This window comes from Mobula hypostoma, chromosome 6 (genome assembly GCF_963921235.1).
Source record: "Mobula hypostoma chromosome 6, sMobHyp1.1, whole genome shotgun sequence".
In the NCBI taxonomy this organism is placed as follows: Eukaryota; Metazoa; Chordata; class Chondrichthyes; order Myliobatiformes; family Myliobatidae; genus Mobula; species Mobula hypostoma.
This window is the reverse complement of record NC_086102.1, coordinates 128,891,606-128,915,420: the sequence shown is the minus strand read 5'-3', so window position 1 is coordinate 128,915,420 and position 23,815 is coordinate 128,891,606. Positions and strand designations below refer to the sequence as shown.

At 45.4% G+C, this 23,815-nt stretch overlaps 1 protein-coding gene across 3 annotated transcripts in view; it reads right to left on the bottom strand.

Annotated features, from left to right (window-relative positions):
* Positions 1-23,815, bottom strand: part of col18a1a (collagen type XVIII alpha 1 chain a) — a 291,702-nt gene that overhangs the window by 44,935 nt on the left and 222,952 nt on the right. For all 3 annotated transcript variants that reach the window (XM_063051689.1, XM_063051687.1, XM_063051688.1), the window contains 13 exons: positions 23,633-23,659; positions 20,918-21,097; positions 19,470-19,496; positions 17,418-17,480; positions 15,734-15,820; positions 14,300-14,353; positions 12,667-12,816; positions 9,030-9,092; positions 8,899-8,943; positions 8,333-8,455; positions 5,952-6,023; positions 4,769-4,804; positions 3,761-3,787 (listed from right to left, as the gene is read on the bottom strand). In XM_063051689.1, the coding sequence (XP_062907759.1) occupies positions 3,761-3,787; positions 4,769-4,804; positions 5,952-6,023; positions 8,333-8,455; positions 8,899-8,943; positions 9,030-9,092; positions 12,667-12,816; positions 14,300-14,353; positions 15,734-15,820; positions 17,418-17,480; positions 19,470-19,496; positions 20,918-21,097; positions 23,633-23,659 (954 nt within the window). The remainder of the gene's footprint in view (positions 1-3,760; positions 3,788-4,768; positions 4,805-5,951; positions 6,024-8,332; positions 8,456-8,898; positions 8,944-9,029; positions 9,093-12,666; positions 12,817-14,299; positions 14,354-15,733; positions 15,821-17,417; positions 17,481-19,469; positions 19,497-20,917; positions 21,098-23,632; positions 23,660-23,815) is intronic.

Sequence of the window (23,815 nt, the reverse complement as noted above, 5' to 3'; positions counted from 1 at the left end):
CTCTTGGCGTTACTATCCTGAAGGAAATCAGTGGAATTCTACACAGTATGTCTGCTAATATTAATCAGCTAGCTAAAAATGGCCTTTATCGGATTCCTGCTTGTGGGATCTCACAGCAGATAATCTATCTGTCATGCTTCCTGCCTCAAACAAGAGGGAATACTTGAATGGTACTCAATTGGCTGTGGCTTGGTTTGAAGCACCATAACACTGAGAAGGTCTTACTTTCTCTCCACCTAGTTAACAGCTCAGCTGAAAAAATGTAATGCTATTCCAATCCCTTTTGATTATAAGGTTTATCATTTTCCCCGCATCTCAATATTTAAGGGAAACTGTAGGTGGATTTCCTGCTTGCTTTGCAAAGCTTTTAATTAAAATGGTGTGTGAATGTGTGTATAGTCTCATACTGGTTATGAACTATTATTGTTTTCCTACTTCAACCTTGTGGTAATGAGAGTGAATAAACACCATTTATAAAGTCACTGAGTTTTAGAACAAACACTCAAATGCAAACCTCCCCTGAAACTAACTTTACCTCTGCTGTCAGAGTTAAAATCTAAAGGAGTTAATACCGTGTTATGTTAATAAAAGTTAATATAAAGATTTATGGAGGCTAGTGGCATGGCCAGTAGAGCTGTTGCACCACAGCGCTATAGAGATCCCAGTTCAATCCTGCTTTCCGGTGGTGTCTATAGAAATTCCCAGTTCAATCCTGCTTTCTGGTGGTGTCTATAGAAATCCCAGTTCAATCCTGCTTTCCGGTGGTGTCTATAGAAATCCCAGTTCAATGCTGCTTTCCGGTGGTGTCTGTGAGGAGTTCGTGTGTTCTGCCTGGGTGCACCATTTCCATAGAATCATTGCACTGTACAGCATAGAATTGGGCCTTTTCGGTGCACCTCATCCATTCTGACTGTGATGCCTTCCTATATTAAACCCATTTGCTCATATTAGGCCCATGTCCCTCAATGGCTTTCCTATCCTAATATCCGTCTTTACCACCTCCTCTGGCAGCTGATTCCAGATATCCACCGCATTTTGTGTGGAAAACCTACCCCTCAGATTTCCTTTAAATTTCTCCCCTCTCACCTTAAACCTGTGTCCTCTAGTTCTCCATACCCCACCCTGGAAAAAATAGATTCTTACTAATTCTCTTATGTACACCAGATATCCCAAAGGGGTGAGGGCTGGTGGGTTAATTAGCCACTCTAAACTGGTGAATGGTTGAATCCGTGGGGAATTAGTGGAATGTGAGGAGAATAAAATGGGATTAGTGTAAATGGGTGATTGACTTTTAGCAGGAATTCAATAGGACTGTTTACATGCTATATATATATCTGTCTCTTTGCCATCAGGAAAGGCTACTTAAAATCAGCCACTGTGGTGAACTTTCTTACCTGTATCTATCGCTCAGACACTAAAGCTCTGTATAACATTTGTTTGTTTGCTCACTGATGCAGACTCAGTGTTGACATTTACTGCCCATACCTAATTGCCTCTGAACTGAGAAAACCAGTTCATCGTTTATCGCTTGGACCTGAAGTCTCACACAACCTACACAGGGTGAAGATGGCGGATTTGCTTCCCTAAAGGGCATTTTGAGAAAATAATGCAGAAACCTCATGAGGATTATCACTGAGACCAATAAGTTTTTTATTCTGGATTCATTTAATTACTTGTGTTTCACTTCCATCAGGTTCAAAACTAAACTGTCAGAACTCAAACCCACATTGCCAGATGAATGGTCTGGTTCTCTAGAAAACTAATCTAGCAACAAAATTACTGTGCCAGTATCCAATGCAGAAATGGTTCACAGCACGCAAACAGGCCCTTTGATCCTTTGAGCCTGTTGTGCCATTGATTGGAGCAGTGTTCCCAAACTTACTTATGCCATGAACCAATACCATTAAGCAAGGGGTTCATGGACCCCAGGTTGGAAATCCTTGGATTAGAGCCTGGCCCATGTGTGTTTCTATCATCTTTACCTCTTCTTTTATCCCTATAACTTCAAAGATCTATTAGATAAAGATCAAATGACCCACATGGCCATTGAGATTCTTAAGAAAGTTTGAGGGAAAAAATAATTGCATCCCAGTTCTGGTTATCTCATTATAAAAAGGATGTGGAGGTTTTTGAGAGGGTGCAGAGATTTACCAGGATGTTGCCTGGATTAGAGACCATGCCTTATGAGGATAGGTTAAACAGCTAGGACTTTTCCCTTTGGGGCAAAGGAGGTGACTTGATGGAGGTGTACAAGTTAATGACATAGATCATGCAGATAGCCAGAGGTTTTTTCCCAGGACAGAAATGGCTAATACGAGGGGGCATCATTTTAAGCTCATTGGAGGAATGTATAGGAGAGTTACCAGAGGTTAATGCTTTAAACAGAGAGTGGTGGGTGCGTGGAATATTCTTCACGTAGATGGAGATCCATTAGGGCATTAAGAAACTCTTAGATAGGCGCATGGATTTTAGAAAAATTGGGGGTTAGGTAGAAAGGAAGGGGTAGATTAATCTTAGAATAAGTTAAAAGGCTTAACACCACAATGTGTTCTGAAGTACCCGTACTGTGCTGTAATGTTCTATGTTCTAAACTAGATAAGCTCTATTTTTAAGAGTACTCTTTCTTGTTAGTATTCCCTCACAAGACACCAGTATTTCTCTTTGTGGATCTGATTTCATCTATTTTAAACCGTATCAGATATCTGAATTCCCTAGAATGCAAATTCATGTAACCAGTCTCCATGGAGTAATCCTTCACAGCCCATTTTCCGGATGAATTTGCACCATATGCCTTGCAAGAACAGTGTCTCCTTCCTGAACTTGAGTGCAGTACTCTAACCAAGGCCTGGCCAAAATTGTATCCCAGTGAAACATCACTCTTGCGTGTTCCAACTCCCGAGAAAGTTAAAGGCTAATTAGAAGGTTGGCCTTTAACATTAGCCTATTGTCTGCACCCTAACCCTTTCACATCTCTGCAATTTTCAGTCCCTGAACATTAAGAAAATATCTGTTGGGTCATTATTTCCTATTCTCTTTGCATATTCTGGCCTCTTCTGTGGAACAGGTTTCACAGCCTCACCATTTCCAACACAGTACACAGACATATACTGGCATCTACCATGAATCCATCTGATCTCACCTTATCCCTTTTACCAACCCTTCTTCCCTAGCTCACCCTCCCCCAATCTTTTCCCCGTCTTGTTTTGGTTCTGGATTTGAACCTTTGTTTTCCTCTCCACAGATGCTGCCTGGCCTGCTGAGTCTTTCCAACATTTTGTGATTTTTGTTTTAATTTTATATTGTGGTTTCTCAAACTCGTATGCAAAGCAAACACACAGATAATTGCTTTGCCTAGCTGCAGCTCCCTGCATCAACAAAGCCACCCTGGCCTCTGTTAGTGGCATGGCCTCGTCAGGAGTGACGCGTTTGAAGGTCAGTAGCAGGAGACAGGGCTTAGCCACGTACAGTACGGTTAACTGAATGGTGATCAGTAAACTGGGGATAAGCCATCTGCCAGATGGTAAGAGACCCAGTGGCAGTCACTGCCTCAACCTTGCCGCCAAAGAACGTGGTTGAGGAAGAGGCACTGGAGGATCTGGTGGATTTATTAGACCGGCTTGCTTGATACCACCATCGCATCAGTGTCCTTTGTTTGGTCACAGCCCACTGCAGCTTTCTGCTCAATGGCAATTCTTGCTTATGGACAGTAAAGCAACACAGGAGGGCAACTACTGCCGGTCTAGTGACGGTTAGGACTCACCTGTTCTCCTTTGGGTCCTGGCTCGCCCTATGAGGGAAAGAGTAAGCAAACCATCAGCAAAACAGGAAGCACCAAAGGCCACCCAACCCTGACAGACTCTTCCACATTTCAATTCAGTCATGGCCGACCCTACCCACTCTGCTTCTCAACCAGGTATATCTCGATGCGTAACAGTCTTGGCCAGGGAAGGTCCGATGTTTGCCACACTTGCAAGTTAGCAGTGTTAGGACAAGTTTAACTCTTTAGCTGCTGAGCTTGCATTATACTCACCAAAGCAGGTGCTTCAGCTTGTGGAAATTGGAAGGTGCTGCCTCCCTCAGTCCCTCTTCCGCTGGTATTAAAAACCACAACTGGGTTCATGCTGAAACCACTGCCAGCCCAACATTGAGAGCATCTACACGAGCCACTGCCTCGAGAAGGTGGCACCCACCATCAAGGGTCGCCCCATCAGGGTTGCGCCCTCTTCTCACTGCTAATGTTGAGAGCAACTCACCCCAATGGGCAAACACACATCAGTCCTTGGAAGTGAAGTGTTGGATTAGGGTACAGAATTGCTATTTTCCCGGGGTTTAACTTTACGACGCTTGTTTGCATGTTTATGTAGTCACCTATATACATGTAATTGTTCAGTGAATTTTCCAGTGACGGTACAGTTGCTTCTGTATTTTTCTAGAAGTTTCTTAGTTTTCATGAGCTGGTGTCACATCACGTACATTTGGCTATTTTATAGGTTAATTGTTATCACTGGAGTTTTTGTTTAATCTCTGGCCCGAGTATTAAATAACTTTGACTGCTTTTTCCTTCATCTTCCCTTTGCTCTCTTGGCTACTCTTCCTTGTTTGTTTTCAGCTCTTGGAACGCTTGAAAAGATCGTAAGCAACAAGTTTTACACATCATCCTTGACTCCAAAGAACCCTTGGATTGCAAAGCATCAGGATCCAACAACATTAAACTCCCAGAAAGAAAGCCCTTCCACCTGCTCCTTTGGCTGCAGAAGTGACCTCTCACCTTTTCTCCAGGAACTCCAGGCATTCCCGGGATTCCCTTTGGGAGAAGAAAATCAAACACAGTGTTACAAAGTATTTAAAAGCTATTCATTGTTAAAAACAAAAGTTGCCCAAAATGGTTATTTCTGTCCTGTTTTATTAAAGGCTATAATTTACTAGTCTGGAGGAGATTGTAGAGCGAGGTTGGAATTTGAGATATAAAGGCCGTGACGACTTGTAGCTCGAATGGGACGTGAAGCAACTGATGAATTCAGTGCAGTTGGCTGTGTGCTAGTGATAGCCACCAGAGAAATGGTTGTTTTGCAGAGGATGCAGGTCTTAATTAATGCAAGCTGGTCAGGATGCAGAGATTAGTGACTTCAGGCTTAACTAATGGAAAAAGAACAGGATGAGAGGAACACTGAAATGGAAAGCCACAGGCTGTGACTCAATGTCTACCATGCTGGCCTCTGACTCAGAGTGTGGTAGTTCAAGTCCTGCTCTGGAATTGGAACACTGATGATAACCTGTTTTTATCTGGAGAGGGGAGCTTCAATATTAGATCAACCCATGTTTGTTCGGTCTCTGCCTCTAGCTGAGAACTGACGGGGAGTTCCCAAAGTTCCCGATCTTGGCTAAAGGCGACATGGCGGAAACTGATGATCTACCTCCATCTCAGTGATATTGACTGCTCCTCTCACAGCCTTCCAACTGAGATGGCTTCAGAAGGATGCATCAGAATCCTAAAGCATGGAAACAAGCCATTCAGACCATTAAATCTGTTCTAACCACCATGCACGGATACTATATTAACCTTATTTTTTTACTCCCCGAACCCCACTCACCCACACACCAAAGGCAATTGAGAGAGGCCCTCAGGTTTTAGGGTGTGGGTGGAAACATGTGTGGGCACATCGAGAGCATGCAAACTCCTCATGGACAGAGCCAGGCATCAGGATTGAACTGGGGTCACTGGTGCCCGGAGGCAATGTCTCTTCCAGCTGCATTGCCGTGTGCTCTGAGGATATCCTGACACTGTGGAACACAAGTCCTTTTTCTGCTGGAGCCAGTAATGTTTCAGCTTGAGTGGCAGAGGTGTGGGGACCCTGGTGGCTCACGTCACAGCAGAGGCAAGGCAGCTGGGGAAAAGTTATGATTGATATGGTTTGGACTGTAGGGATTTTATTACAGTCTTTTACTGTTACCTGAATTCCTTCCAACCCTCGATTCCCTGGTACACCTGGAATTACTGGGAAACCGGATCCTTCTGCGTCATCCTGCAGATAGACATATGACCCGTCGTTATCTTCTGCATCAGAGCCCATCATAACCCAATAGGGGTACAACCCTTCAAAATCTTCTGCCATAGCAGGCAAGCAACACACAAATTGTACACACACACCACGCATTACCAACAACCACAATGCACACATAACACTCAGACAACACACACACAGTAGACAGACAGCACTCATTACTAAACTCACTGACTTGACGAGCTTCTGTCCCTTAGTTAAGATGTGAAGTCTAACACCCCCTGCCCCTCAGGTGGGTGTCAGAAATGCCCAGCTTCCAGCTTATTCAAACAATGAGAGCGCTGTCCCACCCAGCCACCCTTTGCCACTCATCTGACACACGGCCGGAGGTTGATCGCCCTGTCATTTGTGGGAGTGCTCTTTGCGACATTTCTAGTTTTATGGCTGGCGCGGTAGGTAGCGGTTAGTGCGACACGGGTTCAATCCCGCTGCTGTCTGTAAGGAGTTTGCATGTTCTGCCCTGGATGCTCCGGTTTGCTCCCACAGTCCAAAGATGTACAGGTTAGTACGTTAATTAGTCACATGACTGTAATTGGGCAGGGCAGGCTCCTTGGGCCAGAAGGACCTGTTATCTTGCTGTATCTCTAAATAAGTAGAGAGTCAGTAGTGACTCATTTTGAGGAGTTTATGAGGGGCCCCTGAGCTATTAGGTATCATGGAATCATTAGATTCATTTCCCTCTTCCTCAGGCTGGCTTAAAATAGTTTGTTTACAAATTAGACAAGACAAGGGCTTCCGGTTATCTGGCCGACAATGGGGAGAGATGCGTCTATCTTGCCTCACTTGCCATCAAGAACACATTGCTTTCATTGCCCATTCCTCCCTTCGTTTCGTATCTCCCTCCGCACTCTCTCTCCCACCACCAGATCTTCTGTGTGGCTTCCGGTTTCTTTCAGAGAAAGTCACCACAATTGCCACAGAACCCCAGTTAAGCAACCTGTTATTACATCTTAGTTTTGGTCATCGCGATGCAACCTCTAGGCCAACCCATACACCCACACGGTAACATCCGATGAAACAGCAACCCAGAGGAAATAACATCACTCCTACGTGTGTATGGGTGCATGTTTGTGTTCATGAGTGTGTGTGTGTGTGTGTGTGTGTGTGTGTGTGTGTGTGTGTACAAGGGTTTGTGTGTGTGTGCATTGTGAGTTAGAGAAAGAGAAAGAAAGAAAGAAAGAAAGAAAGAAAGAGAAAGAGAGAGAGAGAGAAAGAGAGACAGAGAGACAGAGAGACAGAGAGACAGAGAGACGTACATTCTGCATATATTCAAGGTTGTTTTTGGCACTGAATGTGCCAGAATGATCTTTATGGCATCTGTTGGCCAACTGTATTATTGGTACCTGGTTTACGATTGCTACGTGTACAGAGGTAGAGTGAAAAACTACGGCTTGCAGATGGTACCATACATATGTACATTGAGGTGATAGGCAGAAAATGGTGGACATCCTGCAGTGGGTACTTTCGGAGATGGGAGGAATCATTTGCTCGAAGGTTTTTGGAGACGTCTCACTGTCCCCTCGTTGTGTGCAGCACCACGCTGGGACTAGCAGCATTCCAGAAGTACCCTCAGAGTACAGTCTGTTATGTCCCCACGTGTGGGAAGCTCACCAACAACTTTACGCTGAGATCAGGGGCATGGTAGCTTTAGATCATAAGAAAGGTATAAGAGCAGAGTCAGGCCATTTGGCCCATCAACTCTGCTCTGTCATTTCATCATGGCCAATCCAATTTTCCTCTCAGACCCAATCTCCTGCCTTCTCACTATGTACCTTCATACCCTGACCAATTAAGAATCTGTTGACCTTTGCCTTCAATATACATAAAGAATTTGCCTTTGAAGTCTTCAACTTAAGAAATGATATTTAAAAAGTCAAGTTTTTGTAAATGCTTCATCAATTCTCAATGGTCAGTGAGTCTCCACAGTACAGAAGCAGGCCCTTTGGCCCAATGAGTCCATTGTTGACCTACCTACACTAATATGATTCTATTTCCCACAGAGCAATTTACAGTAGGCAATTAACCTGCCAACCCATGTGTCTTTGGGAAGTGGGAGCACGTGGAGGAAGCACACAGGCTCAAAGGGGGAACATGCAGACTTCAGGCAGTCAGTGCCGGAGGTCAGGATCGAACCCAGACTGCTGGAGCTATGAGGCAGCAGCTCTACCTGCTGCGCCACTGTGGCACCCTTGGAACTGAATTGCCTCGGTCTGCCACGCAGAGCCCCTGACAGACAGAACCCACGTTTACTTTGGCACCCAAGAACTTACAAATCCAGCAGAGAAGAAGGGAATGGGTGGTCCGGGAGGTCCTGGGGGTCCTCGAGGTCCGATCGGTCCAGGCAACCCAGCTAAACCAGGCTGACCTGGGGGCCCAACACTGCCAGGTGGACCCTGCAATAGTAGGAAAGGAATAAGAGGGTGAAATATTGAATGGTTATCACCAACACAACCTGCCTCAGGTTTAGAGTTTCAGTTCTGGTGCCATTTCAGATTTCCCTTCAAAAGCCTCAGCCCAGTGGGCAAAATCGCTCCTTTTATCTTGACGGGACTGTAGGTTGAGATCTCAGTGACTGGCCTGGAGGTACTGCGCTGAGGGAGTGCACCACTGATCTGAGTCCATGTCTCAACCGCCTGCTTGGCTGAAGATGCGAGACCCTGAGGTGTTACCTCAGATGGGAGTGAAACAATAAATCCTCAACCTGCCTGACACACATGTGACTCTGAAATGGCCGAGCAAGGTCACGCTGCTCCAGGGAAATATGGACCCCCCCCCCCAATGACGCCCAAGCACTAAAACATCCAATGAGAAAGCATCAAGTCAATACAGGCCTTACCTGGGCACCTTGAGCTCCTGGAAGACCCAAATCACCAGGCTCACCCTGGAAGTAAAAGGCACATTTTGTAAGCAGAAAGACCATCAAAATCCAAAGATAAGTTCAGCCGCTTAATTCCCCGAGAAGCTTACCGGTACTCCCTTCTCGCCCGGTAGGCCTGGCGCACCATCTCTTCCTGGTAGACCAGAGGGGCCCTGAAAAGAGGTCAGGGAGACATAGAAATTACTATGGAAAGCTGTCTATTTGGTACCCCATGCTTAAGAGTAGCTTGTAAACTCAGTAGGATTGGAGCACTAAGATGACGAATTTTTTTCAATTATATAAAGAGTAAAAGGCAGGTGAGAGTTGATATTGGGCCACTGGAAAATAATGTTGGTGAGATAGCCATGGGGGACAAAGAAATAGCAGATATAGTTAATGGGTACTTTGCATCTGTCTTCACTGTGGAAGACATGAGCAGTGTGCCAAGGTCCTTGAATGTCAGGGATCAGGAGGAATGCCATTGCTATTACAAAGAAAAAGTAACAGGTAAAGATCTTAAGGTAGACAAGTCACCTGGGCCAGATGGACTACATCCCAGAGTCCTGAGAAAGGTTGCTGAAAAGATAAAAGATGCATTGGTCATGATCTTTCAAGAATCATTTGATTCTGGCATGGTCCTGGAGGACTGAAAAATTGCAAATGTCACTCCACTGTATAAGAAGGGAGGAAGGCAAAAGGAAAGGAAATTATAGGCCGGTTAGCCTAACCTCAGTGGTTGGGAAAGTGTTGGAGTCCATTATTAAGGATGAGATTTCGAGGTACTTGGAGACTAATGATGAAATGTCAAAGTCAGCACAGTTTCTGTAAAGTTCTTCGAGGAAGTAACCAGCAGGGTGGACGAGAGAGAGACAGTGGATGTCATTCACTTGGATTTTCAGAGGTTTTGATAAGGTGCCACAAGGCTGCTTAACAAGATAAAATCCAGTAGCGTTACAGGAAAGATACTGACATGGATAGAGGAACGGTTGACAGGCAGTAGGCAGCGAGTGGGAATAAAAGGAGCCTTTTCTGGTTGACTGCCGGTGACTAGTGGTGTTCCTCAGGGGTCAGTATTGGGGCCGCTAATTTTCACATTGTTTGTCAATGGTTTAGCTAATGGAATTGATGGCTTTGTGGCAAAGTTTGCAGATGATACGAAGGTAGGGGGATGGGTAAGTAGTGCTGAGGAAGCAATGCGATTGCAGCAGGACTTAGGTAAATTGGAAGAATAGGCAAAGTGGCAGATGGAATAGAGTTTTGGGAAATGTATGATAATGCATTTTGGTAAACACAACTATAGTGCGGACTATTATCTAAATGGGGAGAAGGTTCAAACATCAGAGGTGCAGAGGGACTTAGGAGTCCTTGTGCAAGACTCCTAGAAGGTTAATTTACAGGTTGAGTCTGTGGTAAAGAAGGCAAATGCAATGTTGGCATTTATATCAAAGGGAATAGAATATAAAAACAAGGAGATAATGCTGAGCCTTTATAAGACACTAGTCAGTCCGCATTTGGAGTATTGTCAACAGTTTTGGGTCCCATAACTCAGAAAGGATGTGTTGTCATTTAAGAGAGTCCAGAGCAGGTTCACGAAGATTATTCCAGGGATGAAAGAGTTAACATATGAGGAGTGTTTGGGCCTGTACTCACTGGAATTTAGAAGATTGTGGGGGGATCTCATTGAAACCTACCAAATGTTGGAAGGACTAGATAGGGTGCATGTGGAGAGGATGTTTCCTGTGGTGGGGGTATCCAGAACTAAAGGGCACAGCCTCAAAATTGAGAGGTGACTCTTTAGAACAGAGGCAAGGAGGAAATTTTTTAGCCAGAGAACAGTGAATCTGTGGAATACTTTGCCACAGACTGTGGTGGAGGTCAAATCTGTGGGTATATTTAAGGCGGAAGTTGATCTTTTCCTGATCGGTCAGGGCATCAAAGGATATGGCGAGAAGGCAGGTGTGTGGGGTTGAATGGGATCCAGAATCAGCCATGATGGAATGGTGGAGCAGACTCGATGGGCTGAATGGTCTATTTCTGCTCCTATGTCTTATGGAATGCTATTGAACAACCAGGGAATGAACTGGACCTTGTGTGGTGAAGAGGATTAGGGTACATTCAGGCAAGAGGTCAGTGTTGGTCACAGGGGTAAGGGGAAGGATTGATTGGGAAGGGGTGGAAGGCGATGGAGCAATCACATTGAAGTGGGAAGTGTGCTTAGTGTCCCGGACATATCCCCGAGTTGGGACCTTGAACTGGGATCTCAGCTTCCAAAGGCAGTGTGAAAGCCCATTGCTGATTGGTGCGCAGACAGTGTGGGCCACACCAGAGCCGTTGCAGATGTCTAGCTGGGTGTCGGCCAAAGTCTGCCCAACTGGGCTTTTCCGACAGAACGTGGCACCCGAAACAAAGACTGCAGGCTCCACTATCAGGGTGGCAGGACCCCCTCTGTGGATTCCATGGTAACCGGATCACCTAGAAATGGTGTTTCACCGCCCAGCATCGGGCAAGGTGCCACTTGCTTTAACAAGCTGTGTGGTGGCAGGAGTGTTGGAGGGAACAGCCCTCAGATGTGACCATTCTCTGCGAAAATGTGCAAGGTATTTTACAACGAACTGGAAGGATCACCTCTGCCATGGGAGAAGGAAACATCAGCAGATGTGTCTGGCCAAGGACACCACCATTTTAAATCTCAGTCCCTGTTATTTCTAAAGGTATTATTTCCCTGCTGTCTCCAGCCTCTGGTCTCTACAAACTCATTTAAACCTCCTCTACTGAACTTCACCCAGCAATCTGTTCACTGCCCCTCCATTTGGCTAACCATTCCCCCCTCCCCCATTGTCTTTCTGGTCCCTCCCACTCTCTGTAACTTTCTTTAGTTCTGAAACCCTCTGTGTCCCTGTTCTGCCCCCCTGCTCCCCTTAACCACCCCGGTTTCCTTCACTCCGAGGTCACTGGCTTCCTTCACCTACCTGGGCCCCACTCTCTGGAATGAGAAACTGCCTCACAATGCCAGAGACCTGGCTTCAAACATCAACATTCAATGTAAACTTATTGTCAAAGTCACCATATACTACCTCGTGATTCATTTCCTTGCAGGCATTCACAGTAGAACAAAGAAGCACAATGGAATCAATGGAAAACTGCACACAAACAAAGACTAACAAACAGCCAATGTGCAAATAAAATATAACTAACTATCACTGAGAATATGAGTTGTAGGGTCTTTGAACGTTAACAATAAACTGTAGATTCACTTCAGAGAGGAGGTGAGAGAAGCTCTCTGCACTGGTTCAGGAACCTGGTGGTTGAAGGGTTATAACCTGCTGAACTTAGTGGTGTGGGACCCAAGGCTCCTGATAGCAGCAGTGAGAAGAGAGGACGTCCTGGATGGATGGAGCTGATGGGAATATGGGGGAAAACGTTTTTAAAAAATGGGATGAATGTAGGATTAGAGTAAATGGTTGGCTAAAAGGCAGCATTAACGGCTACTAGTGGGCCAAACTGCATAATTTGATGCTGTATCTCTGCATAATAAAACTTCTACCTCTCCTGTTCGAAAAGGCGCTTCTTAAACTAACCGAAGCAATTGAGCCACCCATCTCATCTCTCTTCTGATACACTGGAGGCACTAAATTTAATGAAGGTTTTTTTTATTGTACTAGAGTTTTTGGTATTTTAAAGGAATTTCAACACAAAGCAAAATTCTTGTGTCAGAATGGTGCATTGAGGTTCAGAGTGCTCACTTACCATTGGCCCGGGTGTCCCGGGATTCCCATGAGCTCCTGGAATTCCGGGCATGCCAGGTGGTCCAGGTAGCCCAGTGTTGTTCCCACCAAAGACACCAGGCCGACCCGGGAGCCCAGGAACACCAGGCGGTCCGCGAGGCCCTGGTGGGCCCTGAAAAACAGAAAGAAAATTAATCCTCCCTCGTAACCCTCAGCAACTACATTAACCAATGAAATACTTGGAATATTGTGTTCATTTCTGGGCACCTCATTATAGAAAGGATATAGAAGTTTTAGAGAGGGTGCCGAGGAGATTTACCAGGATGCTGCTTGGTTAGAGAGCATGTCTTATGCGGGTAGGTTGAGAGTTCTATGGCTTTCCCCTTTGGACTGAAGGAGAATGAGAAGTGACTTGATAAAGGTGTACAAGATGATAAGAGGCATAAATCAAATGGATAGCCAGAGACATTTTCCCAGGGCAGAAATAGCTAATACGAGAGGGCATAAATTTAAGGTGATTGGTGAAAAGTTTAGGGAGGGGAATGCCAGAGTTTTTTTTTGTACAGAGAGTAGTAGGTGTGTGGAACGCCTTGCCAGGGGTGGTGGTAGGGACAGATACATTAGGGGCATTTAAGATACTCTTAGATACACACATGGATGACAGAAAAATGGAGGGCTATGTAAAAGGGTTAGAGGTGGGCACCACATTGTGGGCCGAAGGGCCTGTGTTGTTCAATGTTCAGTGGGAATGAGGAAGGGGGTGGTGCGGGCAAAAGGCAAGGCGACACCCCTGAGAGAGACAAGTAACTGCACAGGAAGCAGAGTATCCCTGACAATGAGTTAGTCCATAATCTGCAGCTCACTGATGGCTCTGCCAAATACGTGATGACCAACCCACTATTCCAGACCCACGTGTGGGAACTTTGCTATGCCCAAACGGATGACTGTGGTTCCAACATCACAACACTGTTGGTGCTCTCAATGTGATTTGCCAGCAGGGTGTAGTCTGAGAATCGTCAGCAATTCCAAACACAGAAGCTAAACACAAATGTCTTGCATCTACAAATTGTCAAGGTTAAAATCCAGCATTCCTATAAAATTGCTTTTCTGTTGTTTCAGCTACCTGTTTTAGCAGCCGTTAAAGATTACCAGATCTGGCATCAAGGGATACCTCTGTCACAAAAGGACCTTTACCTGGTTAGACAGGTAGAAACTCCTGATCCTTCTGTGTCCAGCATTCTGACTACATCAAATCTACAAAGAGAAGCTGCCCCAACCCTCTTCTCGGAGCAGAACTGTCCTTTTTAAGTTCAGCCGGGTCATCTCGGGATTCCGAGAACTGTCCACAACCTGAATCAGAAATGCTGTCGGCTGCAGTTGCAGAAGATTAACTGGTAGCTACATTAGTTACAAATTAGTACAGATCTTAAATATTCTAAATCATGGTTGAATTAATTAGCCAGATCTGTTCTACAGATGGAAAACATGCCGGACCACAGATTAATAATCCAAACAGTTTCGAGCAGTAGTTCCCAGTCAGCCCCTTTGACTGGCATCTTGGAATATCACAATTTAAGACCCACACGGCAAGACTGTAAAGTGCCATTTTATTTTTCCCAGAATGCACTATCCTCTCCAGACAATGTTGCCCTTACCCGAAAGGCTTCCAGGTCAGCTCCAAGTCCCGATCCCTCCATGTCAATAAACGTCTAGGGAACAAGAACACTCCGTGAGAGGAAATATTTGATGAAGGATTCCACCTGAGAGGTTTCCCTCTCCATTGAGGACCTGCTGAGTAATTCTAGCACTCACGGGTTTCTTTCTTCTGTGAGGCTTGCTTTGGCCCACAATTGTTGGTGGTCACTGTGCTCATAGGCACAGGCTGGGCAGAGATGAGAAGCCGGTGTAACTAAAGCAACAGGAATGCCACAAAGAAGATTGCACTGGGTGGCTGGCCACCTGTGAAGAGGTACTGGAATCACTGCTGCTGCACCCTTTGTTTTCTTCGGGATACGTGCGCGTGCTTTAGTCATCAATCTGAGAGAGAGATCTGAATGCATAGAGAAGTACAGCATAGAAACAGGCCCTTCAGCCCATCACGTCCATACCAACTCATTCACACTAATCCCACTCCACCTCCTTAGTATTCTCCCCACACCTGCATCAAACCCTACTGCTCATCCATATGCTAGGGAGAGCTTGCAGCAGCCGACTAGCCAACCAGCTTGCACGTCATTGGGACATGGAAGGACACCGGCCCACAAGGAGCTAAAATTCAGCAGGTGTACAGTAGCTTTGACTTGTTCCATTATTTATTCTCCTCGGAGCAGAGTTGATCTGAAAGTCACCCCAGGACCACTAACTTCAGCAATACCCAGATTTTCCTCAGAAGTATGGGCACCAGTTAGTCTTGTGAAACCATGGATTTGCACCTTGGAAGGTTTCCAGGGCGCAGGCCTGGGCAAGGTTGTATGGAAGACCGGCAGTTGCCCATGCTGCAAGTCTCCCCTCTCCATGCCACCGATGTTGTCCAAGGGGAGGGCATTAGGACCCATACAGTTTGGCACCAGTGTCGTCGCAGAGCAATGTGTGGTTAAGTGCCTTGCTCATGGACACACACACTGCCTCAGCCAAGGCTCAAACTAGTGACCTTCATATCACTAGACGAACGCCTTAAACACTTGGCCACTTCAAGCAGCTGGTAATCCCCTTGTAAATAGCAAACTTACAATTCTGACGGATACACTTCCTGACAGACTTTCACGGGGACAGAATGCCAGAGCTGCTGTCCTTGCGGAGTCCATCTTCCCACAAAAACTCATGGGAGCAATCTGTCCTCTGAACACTTTTACTCTTCTTGTCTGGGACCTTGGCATTGCTGACACCCATTATGGAGCCATGGATGGAAAACTCAGTCACTACATTTCTCCCATCACAACAGTGGCCGCACATCAAATGCACTTAGACTACAAAGGGTCTTGGGACATACTGAACTTGTGAAAAATGCCGTGTCAATTTGAAATTCTTTTCATGGGTTTGATTCTCAGCCTTCCTTTCACTTCAACTTGTGGGCTGGAAGATCCACTTACGAGTTTGTCCAGGCTGGCGGAGGGTCCTGGGGGCCCAGGTGGTCCAGGAGGTCCTCTCGGTCCTTCAACTCCAATCCCTGGATCACCCTGTGGAGGACATGAAGACAGGCACTTACTCTTGGCATGCTCCTATCTACTGCAAACTGTTTATTAACTCATCAGTTGGCCCAATCATTTAATATATCCCAACTGGCATTAATCCCGTTGTCATGGGTCCAGAATCCTATGGAAACCAATCTGTTAGTCAAGGATGTTCAGCAGTCAGGTGGCATGAAGACGTTCTACACGAAAACATTTCCGCCATGGGTGCTTTTACTTCATTTTGTGTTGACGACTTCAATTTCATAATTCCCTAAGACCAGAATTACGCTGTTCGGCTTATTGAGTCTGCCTTACCATTTAATCATGGCTGGGTTATTTCGCCTTGAAACCCAATTCTACCTTCTCTCCACAACCTTTGAACGCCCTTACTAATCAAGAACCTTCCAACCTTCCCTTTGAATATACCCAATGACCTGGCCTCCATGAGCGTCTGTAGCAAGGTACCACAGATTCACCATTCTCTAGCTGGCATAGTGGGCCTTGACCTAATGACTCTAGATCATTAGTCCTGGCCTCTTGATTAGTGCCCTAGTAACAATGCCAACCTGAGGTGCAGGTTCGTCAAGAAACCTGATCTTGTCACTGAGCTTCACTTCAGACTGATGCAACAGTAAACCAAAAAAAAATGCAGATGCTGGAAATCCTAAATAAAAATAGAAAACGCTGTGGAGGATGAATCAGAGTTAATATTTCAGGTCAAAGACTCTTTAGTGAAACATTAGCTCTGTTTCTCTCTCTGCAGATGCTGCCTCGTTCACTGAGAATTTCCAGAGCTCTGTTTTTGTTTCAGATCATGCATCCACAAACACTCTTCACTAACGACTTAGTGAAGGGAACTTGGGTGCACTCCTTGGCCAGAATGGAATTTTCACTACTGAAGAACATAGGGTCATTCAGCCCTTTGAAACATTCCCACCATTCCAGTCAATCAAAGCTAACCTCCTTCTTTGTTAGCAAAATATAAATTACTGCAGGAACTCAGCAGGTCAGGCAGCAGTTGTGGAGGGAAATCAACAAGATCTTCATTTTAATGGAGCCCTATCCATTTCCCTCCGCAGATGCTACCTGACCTGTTGGAATTCCTCAAGCAGCTTACGTTTTTTTTTCCCACTTCAGATTCCAGCATTTGCAATCTCTCCTGTCTCTTCTTCCTTTGTTGTATGTCTTGGTTCCCTAATCTTGCTGTCTACAAGCATCTCTCAACCTCAGCTTTCAAATTTTCCATTGCTCTTCCTCGTTCTCCTCCTCCTCTCACGTCACCTTTCCTGAAGATTCAATTCCAAGCCCCTCTGTTTCCTGACAATACTTCTGAGTATTCTGGTTGTATCTTTCAGGGTTGTCCCATGTAGTGGTTCTTCCACTTGGGAAATAATTCCCCACTATCTACTGTACCAAGATGGCCTGAGACATCGACTGTACTCATTTCCATAGATGCTGCCTGGCCTGCAGAGTTCCTCCAGCATTTTGTGTGTGCTGCATCCATTTTAATATGTAGCTTTTCCAGATTTCGTCAACTCTTTGTTCTTACAAAGTAACGCACAACAACATGGAAATCCAGAAAAAAAAAGAGGCAAATGCTAACCTTATCTCCTTTAGGTCCTTGGTCACCGGGAGCTCCTGGGAAACCTTGAGGACCTATCTCACCCTGAATAGAGGTAAGCAATGCAAAATGAAATGACATTAAATGCCACTTGAACGTGTTTTCACGAAAATCCATTCAAGTATTGTACACAGTAAATGGCAGGGCTCTTAGGGACATCGATGTACTGAGGGATCATGGGGTATAATTTCTTCACGATCCCTCAGTACGTCAATGCTCTTAAGTAGGACTGTGGTTGAGGAAAAGTTGGGAAGTCATGTTGCAGTTGTACCAAACTTTAATTCAGCCACATTACGAGTACCATGTGTAGTTCTGGTTGTAACACTACAGGATGGATATGGAGTCTTTGGAAAGAGTGCAGAAGAGGTTCACCAAGACTTTGTGTGGATTAGAGAGTATTAACCATAAAAAGATTGAGCAAATTTAAGATTGTTTTCTCTGGAGCATTGAAGGCTACGGGAAAACTAGATGGAAGTACAGAACATTAACAGGGGTATAGACAGGGTAGGTAACAAGTTAAAAGCCTGTGGTATTACAGGAAAGATTCTAGCATGGATAAAGCAGTGACTGATTGGCAGGAGGCGAAGAGTGGGAATAAAGGGAGCCTTTCCTGGTTGGCTGCTGGTGACTAGTGGTGTTCCACAAGAGTCTATATTGGGTCTGCTTTATTTTACATTATATGTCAATGACTTGGAAAATAGAATTGATGGCTTTGTTGCAAAGTTTGCAGGTGGTATGAAGATAGGTTGAGGGGCAGCTAGTTTTGAGGAAGTAGGGAAGCTATAGAAGGACTTAGACAAGTTAGGAGAATGGGCAAAGAAGTGACAGACGGAATAGTGTTGGGAATTGTATGGTCATGCACTATGGTAGAAGAAACAAAAGGGTAGATTATTTTCTAAATGGAGAGAAAATCAAAAAATTTGAATCGCAAAGGGACTTGGGAGTCCTTGTGCAGGATTCCCTATAGGCTAATTTGCAGACTGAGTCTATGGTGAGGAAGGCAAACGCAATATTAGCATTTATTTCAAGAGGACTAGAATATAAAAGCAAGGATGTAATGTTGAAACTTTATAAAGTACTGGTGAGGCCTCACTTATAGGGTATTGTGAGCAGTTTTGGGCCCCTTAGCTTAGAAAGGGTGTTCTGACACTAGAGAGGTTTCAAAGAAAGTTCATGAAAATGATTCCAGGATTGAATGGCTTGTCATATGAAAAGCGTTTGATGGCTCTGGGCCTGTATTCCCTAGAGTTCAGAAGAATGAGGGGTGACCTAATTGAAACCTATCAAATGGTGAAAGGCCTTGATAGAGTGGATATGGAGAGGATGTTTCCTATGGTGGGAGAATCTACGACCAGAGCGCACAGCCTCAGAATAGAAGGGCATCCTTTTAGAACAGAGATGAAGAGGAATTTCTTTAGCTAGAGGGTGGTGAATCTGTGGAATTCGTTCCAAGGTTGAAATGTTGAATACTAGAAGGCATTGCTTTACGGTGAGAGGCAAAGATTTTAAACAAAATTAGTGAGGCACGTTTTTACAGAGTCAGAGGTAGGTGCCGTGAACACTCAGCAAGGGGAGGTGGTAGAAATAACAATAGCAACAGTTTAGCCAGGCATATGGTTGGGTAGGAATGAGGACGTACAGAACCATGTGCAGACAGACAGAGTGATATCGCTTAATTTGGAATCAAGGTCGGACATGGTCCCAGTGCGGATAAATGGAATTCGCGTAGATGGGAAAATGGTAGAAATGGAGGTGGTTGGCAGAAAGGCCTGGTTCTGAGCTGAACATCTCTGTGACTCCTACTCTTCCTCAATGCCCTGTGTAACGACCTGATCTGAATGATCAGTATGCAAGAAAAGCTTTTCACTGTATCGCAATACAGCTGACAATAATAAACCAATTCCAGTTCCGGTCTTCAAATGTGCAGGTACATATCAGGAAGACTATAAAACATCAGAGTATGAGTGCGCGCGCGCGTGCACACACACACACACGCCCCCACCCACCCACCCTATCTAAAAATGAGAGACTCACCGGTTTTCCATCTTCACCAGGATCACCCTGTAACAAAGACACAAGGAAGTCTATCAGTGTCCCAGTGGGTAATAAATCCATAGGAAGCCTATGCAGTCTACAATGAGCTGATGCAGGAAGTGTGTAGCCTCATCCACAGACTCCCGAGTTCTCAGCGTTCAAGCCCTGCCGTGTGACGAGGCCACTCAGCCCCTCTCACCCATGCCGGGCCACGGAGAGACAGGTTGCTTTTCTCGCAGAACGAGCTTGGTATGTTCTGAGCTTGTCAGTTTGACCACTAGCCCTTCACCTGGTGGTCAGGGTCAACCCAGACGGCACTGGGGTTCGTCATCTGTGGTGGAAGATGCGGAGTGACCCGCCCGAGGAGTGAGGTACCAAACTCGGCTGCTGGCTTTGCCGAGGATCACACTGTCATGATGTCACTGGAGGAAGACAATGACATCATCAGCAGAGCACCCTCGTTGGCCTTACTGTAAGTATACTGGGGAAGTAACTTCCTTTTTTCAAAGATAAATACTATTCATGGAATATACTATTGTGCAAAAATCATTAGGAATCTCCTATCCACACACTTCTACATGTGTCTGCAATTTTACAATACATCAGTATGCCATGAATTCTTTACCTCAGTTCCATCAGTGAAGTGTCTGAGAGGTTATTACACGGGACTCAGCCCCTCTAGACTGTTGCCTGACCCCTATGGAGGCTGCACCGAGCTTCAGTGTGTTCCTTAACAGGCACCCGCTGCATCGTGAAACACGCAGACAACTGGAGGGCCAGTTACCAGCTGCCAGGAAAAGGCTTCAAAATTCCAGTCACGGGCCCCTGCAAACTCTCAGGCAGGAGGGGGATGTTCTCTCCTTTGTAGAGCAATAAAAAGCATGATTGACTCTCTGGGCTGCCAGTACCCAGACAGAGCCTGGCTGTTTCTGGCTGCTGTCCCAGTAGGTGAGCCTGTGCCAAGTTCTTACCGGGCCCAATAGAGGAAGGGAGAGCATTGGTGAGAGTCGTAGAGTTATGGGGCTGAATTTGGCTCTAAAGTCCTCTGAGCCCCATTTAATGCAATATGCTATTCAATAGCATGTGTTATTCAATTAACAGATTCGGGTTGGTTTTACTGTCTTCTGCACTGTGATGTAATGACTTCCCATGGTCACGTGACACTCACAGAATAAACAATATACATGTGATTAATAAGTACAGCGATCAGTGCAAAACAACAGGATGGCTCAAAGAAAACGATGTAATCCGAACTTGTGCAAAAAACAATGATAAAGTGACGATTATGGAATTAATAACAGAGGTAGGATTGCGAGGTAGGACTGCGAGGTAGGACTGCGAGGTAAGATTACGAGTCTGAGAACATGACAACAACAGTGGAATTCCATACAGTGGAAACTCAGGCAGACACCTGGGTCACACACTCCAGTCAAACCATTGCTACTCACCGGCTCCCCATCTCTTCCAGGAAGCCCAGGGGACCCAGGTGGACCTTGAAGACCCGAGTTTGGGTCCAATACGAGCCCATCGCCACGCTCCCGGACCATCGCCAGGGGACCAGGAGGTCCAGGAAACCCCGGCTCTCCTTTCTCCCCCTTGGGCCCTCGATATCCAAATCCAGCTGTGCCCTAATTATCGGGGAGAAGAGAAACATGAGACCGTGGCTGCTGCAACACCCATCGAAACTGGCACAGGTGACTGGGAGCTCAGTCCCAGTGGCAGGACAAAGCGATCCCAAAGGACGAGAGGCTGGAGGAAAGGGAATGCCAGGCTCTCCAACACAGATTTGAGAAACCCAAGGGCAGAACTTGCACAGGAGGCCCCGGAGGAAGGATTGATTGGGAAGAGGGAGGGCACAGAGGCCTGGAAAAGGGAAGCAGGTAGTGCGGGAGCCTGCACAGAGATGACGGTGGGGTGAACAGGCAGGGTCTCAGATGGGCAGGTTATTTCAGCCACTAGGCTCCCTGGTAACCACATCCTCACTCACTGTGGGAGCTTGTCAAGAGCACACCAGCACTCTTCTCATTATCCCAAGGCAGACAGCTGGAAAACGATAATATCCCAGAAATAAACTACAAAGATTGGAGGCCATGCTAATCCAGGGATTGTGCAGCCATAGCAACTACACCGTGGAGGCAGGAGCTCAGCCTTCTGATATCCAAAGATCTTGGTCAGAGCAGACGCAGGAATCTCATAACTGATTCCTTCAAGGAAAAGGATAAACCAATCTGTGTGGTTAGTTATATTAGCCCTCCCCGTGCCTTGTGGCCTTGCTGTTTTTTTAAGCATTTTTTGTCTGTTTTTTACGAGGCTGAGTAGCTGGACGCTCAGCCCGGCACAGATGGAGAGCGTGCAAGGAACTGGCTGGATTCGAACCCAGGACAACTTGCCTCAAAGTCTGGTGCTGATGCCACTGCGCCACCAGCTGGCCAATCTGTGTAGTGACCCTGGCTTATCAGTGCCAGACTGCTTTTTCATCTATTTGGCTTCTCCTCACCTGCAAGGGAGAGAGCCTCTAACAGAGAAGGCTACGAGGAGGCGTGGAAAAGAAAGTGATCGCAGGAGTGAATACAGACAGTTTTGAGTGTGACCACAGGAGGTGAACCAGAGGATAGATTCCTCTTCAGTGAGCAAGTGGCTGAGATCAGGGGTCCAATATCAGAAAAGTGATAAGACTGAAAAGGGCTATAGATATCTCTCCTCACCCTATTACTGCTATCTTTGGACTACCTAAAATTTCCAGTAATCTCTCCCCTTCAGCCCGTAGAATGATTGCATTTCTTACTTTAATGGCGAAAAGATGTATCTTACAACACTGGAAAGAGCTTAATGCTCCAACTACCTTTTTTTGGTTTTCTCAGACGATATTATGCTTGAACTTGGAGAAAATTAGAAGCAATCTTTATGACTCCTCTTTTAAATTTGAACAGACTTGGAGATCTTTTATTCAATATTTTCATTTAATGTAATATATACCCTTCTTGTTTTTTTCACTGTTTTTAATGGAGGTCGGGATTGAGGACGTGATTTTAAGTTTAACTCTGTTTGGTTTCAAGTTAGCCCATTGCTTTGCGTTGCTTTTAGTTAGTTGCACGGTGGGTTTTTTTTGGGGTTTTTTTTCTTTTTCTCTATTGATATATATATAAAATTAGTATACTATTATGTTACCTTGGTATATTATGTTTAAATTACATTGTTTGTAGTTTTTTTTTGTATTAATATCTTCTGTAATTTTATTATATTTTAACAATGTATTAGTGTCTATATGGCTTACCTTTTTGTATACTTACTTAATAAAAAGATTTAAAAAGAAAAGAAAGACTGAAAAGGGCAAAAAAACAAGTTGCTGGAGGAACTCAACAGGCCAGGCAGCATCTGTGAAGGCAGGGGGATGGTTTATGCTTTGCGTTGACACACTGCATCGGTACAGAGAGGTGAGACATGGGCTGGTAGGTGACAGGTGGAACCAGGTGTGGCTCAGTGATAATGGGCAGATGGAGGCAGGTGAGGTGAGGGGAGGGGAAGGGTACGTCAAGGGAGAAGAAAGTCATGTGGATATATGTGCGGCAATGGGTAGCTTAACCGGGTAATGGTGAAGGGTGTCGAATGGGAAAGGTTAACAAGGGAGAGAATGCTGGTGGACCTGTATGAATGGGAAAGGAACATAGATGATGTGGATTACCCACAAATGGAAAATTCAGCGTTCATACCTTAATGAATGAAAGGGCTTGGATTAAAACAGATCAGAGGAGCTCCTCCCCTGGCAATAGTGACAGGGATCACAGGGTTTAAGGTGACAGGCAAACAAGCCAGAGCAGAGATGGGGAGATAAGCAGAGTAGATGTTTCAGATCAAGTCTGTTTCCTCTGTTCACAGATGCTGCCCGACCTGCTGAACGTTTCCATCACTTTCTGTTTTTATATCTGACTTCAACCATCCGCACTTCCTTGTTTTGATTTACAAGGAGATCAGGGGAAATTCAATGTTTCCTTCTGAAAAGACAGAGTAATTTCAACACAAACTCACAAGAGCAAATCAGATGGTTGATGGAATCAGGAGCAAAGGGTGAGGGCAGGGAAACTGGGTGACGGTATAGACACCATGGGCCAAAACACATCAATAATTCCAGGGACAAAAAGGTTCCAGTGACATTCCAACTATACCTTTTCTCCAGGATCGCCTTTATCACCCTGCAAGGGGGAAGCCAAAAGGAATCACGTCAGAAATGCAAGCTGATCAATATATCCAATCCAGCATCACTGCCGTTTACCAGCAACCAGAAAGCAAACAACAGAAATGCCAGCCTGTGTTGTAGCTTAAATATGCCAGCACATTCATATTTATAT